Genomic DNA, 12,778 nt, shown 5'->3' on the forward strand with positions numbered 1-12,778 from the left:
AGAGCTCACCCCGTCGCGGGGATTCGAACCGCCGACCTTCTGATCGGCAAGTCCTAGGCTCTGTGGTTTAACCCACAGCGCCTCCCGTGTCCCTCTTCTAATGTTAGGTTAAAATTAAAAAGTTTATATAAATCAGTTCAATTACCTTCGGTAGCTGTAGGGAAAGCTGTGGGCAACCTCTGGCCGTCATCTGCAGCTATTTATCGTTGCAGTATAAATTCTGGAGTTTGGGAACAGGAGCACACATTGGGTGTGACCCTCTTTATCTCTCCTTGCTTTCTCGAAACCAGAACCTTAGCAACCGCCGGGAGTACAGAAGTTGGCTTTCCTTAGTCTAGTATTTGATTGATCTCTTTAATCTGTCCTCTTTCTTAAATCCAGGGCGTTAACAAGGAAGTTGAAATCCCTTTCATTTTAAGGCAGTATTATTGATTTTAAACATCAAAGTTTTCTTGCTTTCTCAGCCTAAAATGCCCAGTGCAAAGTACACTCCTGAAGTGCTTCTAAGCCCCATTAATTTTTCCGTAGGAAAGTCAGACGCGTTCTAGGTACTTCTCCTTTGATTCAAATGGCCCACTAACTTGCACCATTCTGCATGCACAGCCTTCTGTTTGACTAATGTTTCTATTGCCATTACTTTAAGGCCAATATCCCTTGGTATAATGGATGTTTGCTTTTCTGTTCCATTTATCCTCAAACATCCTGGTTTAAAATAAGATTTGAATCTCTCAGGTGGTCGTGTTAACGAAAAAGAAGAATAAGGAAGTTAAGCGCTGCAGGAACTGCCTCGAGCAAATAGCCTTTATGTAATCTTGAGGATGGGACTGGTTTTTAAAAAGCAAACAGGTTTTCAAATTAGCAAGCTTATTGAGCTAAATTTAAATAATGTTAAATGCATTTATTGCGAAACGTCAATAATCCTAGTCGGACCATTTAATTGTTTTCATTTACAAAAATCAATCCTGGTGACCAATGATATTTTTAATTGCAACTGTGTGAGACAGAATATCAGATGGAGATCTAGCAATTAGCTTAATGATCAGTACAGTATCCTTCTAAGTCAATTCGGTGGGGGAGGTTAGAATGCAGCCTTGATGGTTAAGATTTTACCAGCCAAGCCCACATACAGAATAACAAATGCTCTACTCCCCACTCCCTTGGCTCAATATCATTGATTTTTAAGACCACAGGGGACTCTTGTGATTATTTTTGTCTTAGTTGCTGCTTGCTTTTAGGCACAGAACACATGTACCTAGGCCAATAACTAAACTAACTAAAACACAGATTTCAGATGGAAGTGGTTTATTTAAAACAACCATACCCCCCCCCCCGCAGTAATTCATTTCTGGAGGCTTCATAGGTAAGCACAATATTACCTGTGCTGTGGAGAATTTTCTGACTTTGAAACTGGTATGTGATGCTTTGAAAGCTCCTTTTAATTGTTAAAAAAATACCACAGCAGACCAATGCCTTTATTAGGACTAACTACAGTATTTTTCTGTCTATAAGTTGCCCCAATGTTTAAGACAATCCCTATTTTTGGGGACTTGGTTTAAGAAAATGGGGGGAGATGCCCCCCGTGTATAAGACGCCCCCCAAAAATTGGACATTATTTTTTAGGGGAAAACCCATGTCTTATACGCTGAAAAATACGGTAAATGTCACAAGGTAACGAGCCAGTTTTTGAGAATTCTCCAGAATTCTTTTTCTTTTCTTTTGCGGGATTCAAAATAGATTTCAGGTCGCAAAGTGAAAACCATGGTTGCCCCTACATTTTGTGGGGGGTGGGGGTTCAGGAATACAAAATCCAGCAGGTACTAAGATCTGTCTGTGTCCCAAGCCAAAAAAAGCAGAGGAAAAGAAAATGTGATAATATGGAGATTAATCTTAGATAGGCAATGGGCAAATGCCTTGTTCACATATGGGTACAGTGCAGCATGTGGGTACAGTGCCTGCTTCATTCCTCCCCTGGTCCTGGTGCCGGTGTGAACCTGCACTTGTGATTTGTCCTCCCAAACAGTATCTGAAATTACTATAGTGAAGTTTTTACCTTTTTTATATTTAGGGGGAAATCGCAAAAAAACCCCCCACACTTCCAATATGGGCTGCCATACGCCTGGACGCCATTTGCGTCCCGATGAATCCCGGCTATGTCCGGAAAATACCGGACGTATGGCAGCCCTATTGTAATTCCTAAATAATTTAATTTAATATTAGCATTTAAACCCCCAAACTGGTTTTTTAAAGCCCCAGCTGGTTCTTCTGTCCCCACCCCAAGACCCAACCAAGTTGGGCAGCAGTGGCATTGTTTGTTTGTTTGTTTGTTTGTTTGTTTGTTTAAAGTACGAAGTACAGCACCCTGATGGGTACACAAACCATCTCATTCCCCAGTCAGCAGATTAATTGTTTTATGAGCAGAGCAATGGCATCAACTAATTTGTGCCGCATTTATGGAATGCTCTCCCCAGGGAGGTTCAGTTGGTGCCAGACGAAAATGTTCCTATTTAACCAGGCCTTTGGCTGATTGACATCCGATGATCTTTAAAATACGTTGTGCGTTGTGGAAGGGAGGGGGGAGGGATTCTTGGCTTGTTTCTGTTCTTATTTTTATCATGTGTTTTGCGGTTCTTATATTGCAATTTTATGTTGTGAACTGCCCTGATATCTATGGGTATAGGGCGCTATACAAATTTAATAAATAAATAATAAATAATAATTACATGGGTCAGATCAGTTGAGGAGGAAAATCTCTCTCTCTCTCTCTCTCTCTCTCTCTCTCTCTCTCTGTGTGTGTGTGTGTGTGTGTGTGTGTTTGTTTGCGTGTGCATATGAGAGAGTATGGGGTGAGACTTATCCAGTTTTGGTCACACCCACTATTGGCACGTGGCACCTGGGAGATAGTGAAGGGTGAATGAAGCCCTCGGGTCAAAAAAGGTAGCTACCCAAGCTTGTACAACAGGGTTTTGTTTGCTTGTTTAAAGTTGCTGCTAATATTAATACTTCCAGGGCCTTTTCGATGGTGACTCCCCCATAATTGTGTGATTCCCTTTTCTACAGTATGAACTTTGTAATCTTGCATTTGCTTTATAAATCTGTTGTGAGCTGCCTTGGAAAAAAATGGTGTGATATAAATAAATGAAAGTTATTCTGAAAATAATAATTGAGTGGTATATATTTTGCTGTACATCTCCAGTGAACATTATTTCTGATGTCTTCTAACTAATTATCAAGACACCTGATGAATGGGAGAAATTTGTCAATATTCCAGTGTTTTTAATTGATTTATTTAATGTTCGCAATAGGCGATCTCCTCTTCCTAGCCACCTTTAATCATTTGAATATAGTCTTATTGAAATTTTCCAAGAGTAAGAGTACAACCCTGGATTTATATTTTAAATAGATTATCAATGCATCACTTGACATTCAAATTAGATCTGAAACAGCAGTGTTTTGTTGAACAAAATCCACTTACAAGTGGGCATTCAGTTTTAGATTGCTAGTGAAGTTTCATAACAGTAACAATAACTGAATCAAAAGAAGACACTGAAAGAATTTTTGGAGCGGCTAAGCACTGCAGATGTTATTCCCTTGAATAATAATAAAGACATTCTAAAAATCCCGTAGGCCAGACAACAACATCTGGTCAGCAGCAAGCCCGAAAAACTAGTAGGGAGTCACTTATTTGGAATGATAATGATGTAAGCAGAGAGACAGGAAATCTAAAAATCTCAGCGCTGTAGTTTTGAGTCCGTTTGAGAGCTCTTCTTTTGACTTCTCCTCTTTCAAGTGCTGTAAGCCATACTCCCAAGAAGCTGTTTTCCACATTTAGCCTGTTGGATCAGGCCAATGGCCCATCTGGTCTAGCGTCCTGTTCTCACAGTGGCCTACCAGATGTCTGTGGGAAACCAGCAAGCAGAACATGAGCACGAGATCTCTCTCTTTCCTCCTGTAGTTTCCAGCAGCTGGCATTTGGAAGCCTTGCTTGCCTCCAACTGTGGAGGTAGAGAGCATAACCATCATGGTTGGTAGCTTTCTCCTCCTTGAAACTGTGCAATCCTCTTTTAATGCCATCCAGGTTGGTGGCCATAACTGCCTCCTGCGGGGAGCAAGTTCCATACTTGTGACTCTGCTTTGTGTGAAGAAGTGCTTTCTTTCATCTGTCCCAAATCTTCTAACAGTCAGTTTCATTGGCCGTCCACAAGTTTTGGGTCATGAGAGAGGGATAAAAACATTTCTCTATCCACGTCATGCATACATTTGCAAACTTCTGTCATGATGCCTCTTACTTGCTTTTTCTGCAAACTAACAAGTCCCCAACACTGCAGCGTTCCTTCGCAGAGGAACATTCCTCCATCCCATCGATCATTTTTGGCTTCCCTTTTCTGAACCCTTTCCAACTCAACAATATCCTTTTTGAGGCGAGGCAACCAGAATTGTACACAGTACTCCAAATTATAGATTTGTATACAGTGGTACCTTGGGTTAAGTACTTAATTCGTTCCAGAGGTCCGTTCTTAACCTGAAGCACCACTTTAGCTAATGGGGCCGGAGCATGATTTCTGTTCTCATCCTGAAGCAAAGTTCTTAACCCGAGGTACTATTTCTGAGTTAACGGAGTCTGTAACCTGAAGCATATGTAACCTGAAGTGTATGTAACCCGAGGTACCACTGTAATGGCATTATGATATTGGGGAGTTTTGTTTTCAATTCCTTTCCTAATGATCCCTAGCATAGAATTGTCCTCTTTCATGACCACAACACATTGGGCTAACACCATCATCAGGCTATCTGCTATGACCCCAGGGTCTTGCTCCTGGCTTGCCACCTCCAGTTCAGACCCCATGAGCATGTATGTGAAATTAATATTTTTTTGCTCCTTACATGCAACACTTTACAGTTGCTTGCTGCACACACATGCTTCAGCCATGATCCACTAGACCTGGCGGCGTTTTGTGCTCATTTCCCTGCAGACATCTTTATTGAAATTTAAAAAGTACATAATTATATGTGCACTAAACATGAGGAGATGTAAATAAAAGAGAGATATAAAAAGAAACAGCACCCATGTAGAAGGGAAAGTAAAGGGGGGAGGGGAATAAAATCCCAAACTGTATACTTTACAAAGCTGTTATTGTACTTCACCAGATCTTAACCTATTACAGTCATACCTCAGGTTACAGCCGCTTCAGGTTGCATTTTTTCAGGTTATGCACCCGCCGAAACCCGGAAGTACTGGAATGGGTTACTTCTGGGTTTCGGTGGCCGCGCATGTGCAGAAGCACCGAATTGCAAGCCACGTGTGTGCAGACGCACCACTGTGGGTTGCAAACGTGCACCCCGCATGGATCACATTCGCAACTCGAGCATCCACTGTACAGTACAGTGGTACCCTAGTTCTCTAATTTAATCAGTTCTGGGAGTCTGTTTGACTCCTGAAATGGTTCAAAAACCAAGGCGCAGCTTTTGATTGACTGCAGGAGCTTCCTGCACTCAATCGGAAGCTGCATCTGATGTTCAGCTTCTGAAAACTGTTCGCAAACTGAAACACTCATTTCCAGGTTTGCTGTGTTCAGGAGCCAAGCCGTTCGACTACCAAGGTACCACTGTATTTGTAAGAATGGATTCTAAATATGTGCACATTTAATGGATGGAAATTTCTGTGGAGGCTTGTTTCCCTTTCCCAGAAGCTCTGTAACTATCTGGGCCATTTTCTGGCCAATCTGCAGTCTTTATTCAATTAAAATGGTTTGTGTCTCGGTGATGTTCAGCTCAAGGGGCTAGGCTCCCAGGCCTCAGTTCAGAAATGAATAGAGGCTACGTTGCCTTTGCTCCATGGCCCAGAGAAACACACATTATCTGGGGTGTTCAATGGCCTACTGCCCTTGGAGACAACCCACATTTTGTTTCTACTCTGTTGGATGGAAAACTGTTATCCTCATCCTTTCCAGCAAAGCTTTCTGATCTCCTCCTGGGGGTCGAAAGGGATGGATCTCAGTGGTACAGCGTCTGCTTTCCATGCAGAAGAACGTCCCAGGTGCAATGCCCAGTATGGCTGGGAGAGACTTTCTGCCTTAAACCATGGAGAGCTATTGCTACTTAGCATGGACAATACTGAGCAAGGTGGAATGATGATCTCACGCAGTAGAAGGCAGCTTCCTATTCAGAATGCTGTTGTCTAGCTTGCAGGCTTCCCTCAGGCATGTGATCAGCCACTGTGAAGACAGGATGCTGAACTAGATGGACTATTGGCCTGATCCAGTAGGCTCTTCTTATGTCCCCCCACTTTTGTAATCTTTCAGGCAGTGAGACTACATATGGCATAGAGAGCTATGCAGCCAGGATCCCAAGGGGGCTTTACATGAGCCTGTTATTTGAACGATATTAAGATAACCTTAGTTTTGAATAAACTTCACTACAGCCAGTTTTGAAAACATTCATTTAAGTGGGGTGCACCTCAAATGAAGATGGTACCGTTTTAAAGGCCTCTGTCCTTTTCCTTAAATGTTTAATCTACTTTGAGTTTTATGCAGAAATAATTAATGTGTTTAGTTCATTTGTATTTGCGATGATACTGAACTTCCTTACTTTCTTCACACATATACCCTTTCCTGAATCCTGTTTACTCATGGTGCATTCATGGCCATTTCCTGTTTAAAAATCATTGATTTAACTGAAATTTGTAAATTTTGAACTTGGTTGACTAATCTGTTGTCATTTACTGCTTGAAAAAAATGTCGTTATAAATCATTAATATGTTGTTGATTTTTCTGTGTGTTTATATAGGGGGAAATGCAGTGTTGCACTTCTGAATGAGACAGAGTCTGTATTGTCGTATCTCATTAAAGAGGTAATGCTACATTTTTCATAACTTTCAGCATCCTTTTTATATGTGGTTTCCTTTAGTATTGTGATTTTTCCTGCGGATTGTTAGGAAAAGCAAATAATCATTTTGCTAAGTAGCATAATATGAATAGCTAAAGTTGAAAATGATTTGTGTCTGTGTTTATTGTTTGGAATGTTTAGTTTCTTGAATTATTGATGCTTTATTGTAACAATACTGAAACAGTTCATTTTGACTTTCAGCCAGAATTTTGCAAATGAAAATGGGCTGTCTCTTTCTGCCTGCCTAATTATTTTCGCAGTGATATAGGATTAAATTTTAATATGATGAACTCAGGATTTGGGAGGGAAGGGAAATTTGATCCATCCACAAACAGATACATATATTTTTTTACGTAACAACGGCAGCACGAATATTAAACGCAAAGAAGAATGACAGCTGAAATTGATAGACTATGTAGAATTGACGTGTAAAATTAGAGATAAGAATGAATCTGATTTTAAAGAAGATGGGAAAATGTTTGCAGAATACTTAAAAACTCAGTGTAAATATGTTAAAACTCAAACAGGAGTTGATTAAGGACAGCAGGAAGGGTGAACTTTCTTTTGTGATAAGTTGAAGGTATAGAGTAATTGTAATATGCAGCATAAATTGAAATTTTATGGGGGAGTTATGGAGGGAGAGAGGGAGGGGAAGTCATAGGTGGAATGATTGATTGCTAAATTTGAAATGTTGATTTTTTTATTTATTAAAAATATATAAATAAAATAATTTAAAAAAGAGAAATTTGTTCCATCCACATTTCATAGCAACCAGCCTGATCTGCCCAGGATTTATTCACAGATTGGAATGCTGTCAGCATTTGGATTACCCCATTCTTTAAATTTGCATTGAATTGTGTGTGTTTAGGTACATTATAATGAATGTTCCATGGTAAAAATGCATTGAAAAGTATATGAAATGTGTATTTTAGGGGAATAAATGCTTACTTTAGGGGAAAGTGCCCAAAATATAAATGCATTTTTTCCATGCTTAAAAAAAAAAAGATCTTCCGAAAATAGGATGTAACTGACCTATGCAAAACTTGCCAGGGAACATAAATGGGCTGATCTGTCCAAGCATTTTTTTGGTGCATGTGTGTTAAAATGCAGAAATATGTACTTTGGAAAATACATGTCTTTTTTTTTTTTAGGATACTTTCTTCTATTCACTGGTATATGATCCATCGTTGAAAACACTTCTAGCAGACAAAGGAGAAATCAGAGTAGGTCCCAGATATCAAGCAGATGTTCCAGACATGCTCGCAGAAGGTAAAACACATTATAGTTTTGACTTGGTGTACCTGTTTCTTTTTAAGTCTGATGTGCTTTGATGCAGCTTTGAATGTGCAGGCTATTTTTATTATTATTTATAAAAGTAGATGTATACCGTTTTCTTGCAAAACTTCAGCAAGTTAGAACCAATAATTAAAATGGCTGGCTACTCAAGAAGAAATGCAGATAATTGCACAGGCCTGCTAACATTACAAAGTCTTCAAGACACCTGAATTAATGGAAGACTTCTTGGTTTGTTTACTTGGTCATACAAGGGGAGGAGTCCCGAGGCTGCATGCACAACCAAAAGACCCATTCATATGTTTCTTATTAAGCTGAGATTCAGTTGTCCAAACTTGGTCCATGCCCATGAATGTTGAGGCCAATCCAGGAGAAGCAGAATTACCTCTATCCCTTGCTGTCACAAAATAGTGGCAGCGGCTTGGATGAAGGGTTGTGGATGTTGGGTGCCTCATTAGGAAAGATGGAGACAGCCATTCCCTATTTGTCAGAATATGATGATGATGACGACATTTCAGTCTGTGTGGTCGTTATGAATTATAAAAAGTGGCCATAACAAACATACGTCAAATAAGCTGTTTCCTGTTGTTGCGATTTAATCTTCAAAATACAGCCAGTAGCAGGCAGATCCTAGGTGTGAATCTTGTCTGGAAGTGGCAGTCTTGGGGAAGTGGGGATGTGGCTATAGGAGCCTGGCTCATTCACACCCTTGCTTTTGCACCCCTTCATCCCAAACTACAGCTACCATTGGAAACATGTGAGTGCACTTTCCATGGATTGTAGTGACGACTACAGTGTAATTCACCAACTGAGGAGTTTCCCTACCTTGACTTAGTAGCTGCTGTTAGGTCTCCATTCAGAATTGCCTTCACCCAGGAGAAATGAAATCAGTGTGAATTGACACAGCTTCTGTGGAATGCATGTCAGTGTATCAAGAAGTAATGTGACAGCTTTATGAACAAACAAGACTTCCATGTCTTTTTTTAAAGGTTTTTGCAAACTGTGTAACTGACCTGCTCTTTATAAATAACCTTAAGCATCAAAGGGAAAAAATGTTTTATTTATAGCACCTAGTCCATTTGATGGGGTTCTTGCTATACAACAGTTCCTGGTCATGAGACATGGTGAAAACAACTGCTTGCTTATCTCTCAGATGTAATTGACTTTTAAATAAATTCAATAAGACCTTTATTACATAGTAACATCCTCTGTGATTTATGGCACAAGACCCTTTCATTTCTTCTTTTAACATATATTTGAAGAACGAATACACTGTTTTTCTTATGAGAGAGGTGGCCTAGGGCACATGTTGTTGGCAATATGCTCAAGTAGACCCGTTGAAGTCAATGGGCATGAGCAATATATTCTACCCATTTTTTTTAGTGGGTCTTCTCTGAGTAAGAGTCATGTTGGGTACAGCCCATTGCTCCATACAAGCTTGTAAATCAGTGGCACATAATAATACTTCTCAGTGACCAAGAAGAGAAGTTATGCCAACATTAATACTGTACAGTGGTGCCTCGCAAGACGAAAATAATCCGTTCCGCGAGTCTCTCCGTCTAGCAGTTTTTTCGTCTTGCGAAGCAACCCTATTAGCGGCTTAGCGGATTAGCACTATTAGCGGTTTAGCGGATTAGCGGCTATTAAAGGCTTAGCGGCTAAAAGGCTATTAGCAGCTTAGCGGCTTAGAAAAAGGGGGGGAGTGAAAAAAAATCGGAACACTCGCAAGATGTTTTCGTCTTGCAAAGCAAGCCCATAGGGAAATTCGTCTTGCGAAGCAGCTCAAAAACGGAAAACCCTTTCGTCTAGCGGGTTTTTCGGCTTGCGAGGCATTCGTCTTGCGGGGCACCACTGTAGTTTGCTTTTAAGGCAGGCAGTCTGCAATCCTAAATCTGCCTACCTGGGAGCAGGGCTGGGCGATAATCTGGTTTTCAACATCACAATATATAACCAGCTAAATATCACAACATATATCTGCGGTGGGGGAGGGCCTTGCTGTGCCCCCCCCCCAAAGCAGCAGAGGATCCCACCGTACCTCCCTGCAATGGTGGAGGGCCTTAAAATATAAGGAAGTGGTAGATGTAATAAAGTACAGTGGTACCTCGGGTCACATACGCTTCAGGTTACATACGCTTCAGGTTACAAACTCCGCTAACCCAGAAATAGTACCTCGGGTTAAGAACTTTGCTTCAGTATGAGAACAGAAATCGTGCAGCGGTGGCATGGCGGTAGCAGGAGACCCCATTAGCTAAAGTGGTGCTTCGGGTTAAGAACAGTTTCAGGTTAAGAACAGACCTCCAGAACGAATTAAGTTCTTAACCCGAGGTACCACTGTATTAAATAAACTTCCATATATTATATTTAATATATTTTCAACTAATTTATGAGTAGTTTAAGTGATTTACTTGTCAAGTTACATCTGCTTTCCCACTCAGAGGTCTGTGGAATCTGTGCGTGCAGAAGCCCCACTGAGTCCAACTAAACTTACTTCTACTTTCCTGGGAAAGTACCCAACCTCCCATTTCAGCATAGGTCAGCCAGCTAAATCTTCTCCCCTCCATCCCCACCCCTACAGAAGGGGCCCTCATCCCACCAATCTCTCCTTTTTTCATCAAAGGGAGGGAGGGAGTGCAAGCAAACAAAAAGATAGTCTCCTTTAAATTAAATACAAAACAAAACACCCTTTTTAATATGGAGGAAAGTTCTGTTGAAATTAACAGGACTTAGTTCTGAGTAGGCAGGAATAAGATTGCATTGTGAGAGTTTATGTATGCAGGGAGGCTATTAAAAATGTGCATGAGCTGTTACATTTGCAAGATTGTGAATTAAGGAAGACTGCTGTTCCTCACGATAAGTGGAAACTTCTGGTCTAATGAAGAGCTTTTTGCTGTCCTGACTAATTGGGACCAGAGACTAGGGCTGTGTGATACCTGGGTTTCAACATTTCGATAGATTACCAGCTAAACACCATGTTATTCCGTTATATGACCACAAGGCTTTTTTCAAGGGGAACTCACAGGAACTCAGTTCTGACATCTTAGGATGGTGCCATTGCGCGCGCACACACACACACACACACACACACACACACATCATGATTTGTGATATATTGCCAGGTCAAAAATTATGAAACTGATATCACAACATGGACTTCAAGCTGGTTTTAGATGATATATTGATATATCAGCCAGCCCTACCAGAGACTGTTGCATATCTGTGATCCATACCTTCCTGCTCTAGTCTTCACTAAGTTCCTCCATGCTTTTTCCATCCATTGCCACACTCCACCCTCTTAAGACTTCCTGTGCATGCTTACTTAGAAGTAAGTCTAACCGAGTTCGGTGTAGCTTACTCCCAAGCACACGTGCGCAGGAACACATAGGATTCCTGACAAATAACAGATGCAACGCTCACTTCTGCTCTGTTTCTCCACTTGTGGCTGCGTCACTCTGCTCCCTCCCGCCTTTGCTTCTTCTCTTTTCTTGACTATATATAGAAAACACATTAGTCGATGCATCATAGTCCTGGATCATTGGTTTATACTTTTAGACACATTTCAAATGTGCAGGGCGATGTTGCTGTCATCCCGGAAACCAAGACTTTCACATTTAAAAAGTCAATAAATCCTTGAGCATGGAAAGTTAGTGTGTCAGGGTGAAGGATTTCAGCCTACATTTCTTCTTGCTTCATGAAGAAGGAATGTCTTAAGTATATATGACAGCCCTTCCACCTGTGGTTTAAAATACACACAGGTCTTGCTATCTGAACATAATACGTTCCCTGGAAATAGTTCTTTAGTTCCCTCCCGCCATGGTTTCTGCCTGAAATGGTTGCTGCCAACCAGAAAAATGCAGAGAACTGCTCAGATATCTGAATCAGTCATTTGTGTAGTGAGGTTTGGGTATAATTATTTATGTTTGGATAACTGAGATTTTGGATAATGAGCATTCCCATAGTAAGGTATATTTCAAGGAGGAATACACTTTGGGCTCTCTCTCTTTTGGCACACTTCAATCTATTGTTCAGTTTATAAAGCTGAATATAATATGTGCGGGGAAAGCCCTGTTTGTATGTATTGTATACAAAATCCACAAAAATGTTAAAACATATGCATTTCTTAACACTTCCAAAATATGGGGTGGTATTCAGTGCTAGTGCTACGCAGAGTAGACCCACTGAAGTTAATGGGCATGGCTAACTTAGTTTACTAATTTAAATTGTTCTGCTCTGAATAGGACTTCATTGAAGGCAACCCATAATTTTCTTTCCCCAGAAGGTGTTAGTAGGGCGACTACATAATGGTCCCAAAGCCCATTCTTGATTTATTTTACTTATTGCAATGTGCAACGTGTTTCTGTGTTTTATATTGTTATGAGTATGTGCCCAAATCTGTGCAGCTGAACTATAATAATAGCAGCCTGACAATTAGTTGTGAGGTGGGTGGTGTGAAATGAATAGGGATGTTGGATACAAGATCAAACATCACTGTTCTTTGGTCTAACATGCAAGACCTACTCAGAGAAGAAGGGCCCCACAATGGGGGAGTGTGGGTATTAAGATTGGTCCAACCCTATGGCAGCATGTGATCTGGAAGGCAGCTATT

General features: G+C 40.7%; 1 protein-coding gene across 5 annotated transcripts in view; it reads left to right on the forward strand.

Moving 5' to 3' along the window:
• MTA3 (metastasis associated 1 family member 3) overlaps positions 1-12,778 on the forward strand; it is a 132,285-nt gene that overhangs the window by 35,507 nt on the left and 84,000 nt on the right. For all 5 annotated transcript variants that reach the window (XM_081185992.1, XM_081185993.1, XM_081185996.1 and 2 more), the window contains exons 5-6: positions 6,784-6,847; positions 8,034-8,151. In XM_081185992.1, the coding sequence (XP_081042118.1) occupies positions 6,784-6,847; positions 8,034-8,151 (182 nt within the window). The remainder of the gene's footprint in view (positions 1-6,783; positions 6,848-8,033; positions 8,152-12,778) is intronic.

Source organism: Podarcis bocagei, assembly GCF_964188305.1.
Source record: "Podarcis bocagei genome assembly, chromosome: 3".
Lineage (NCBI taxonomy): Eukaryota > Metazoa > Chordata > Lepidosauria > Squamata > Lacertidae > Podarcis > Podarcis bocagei.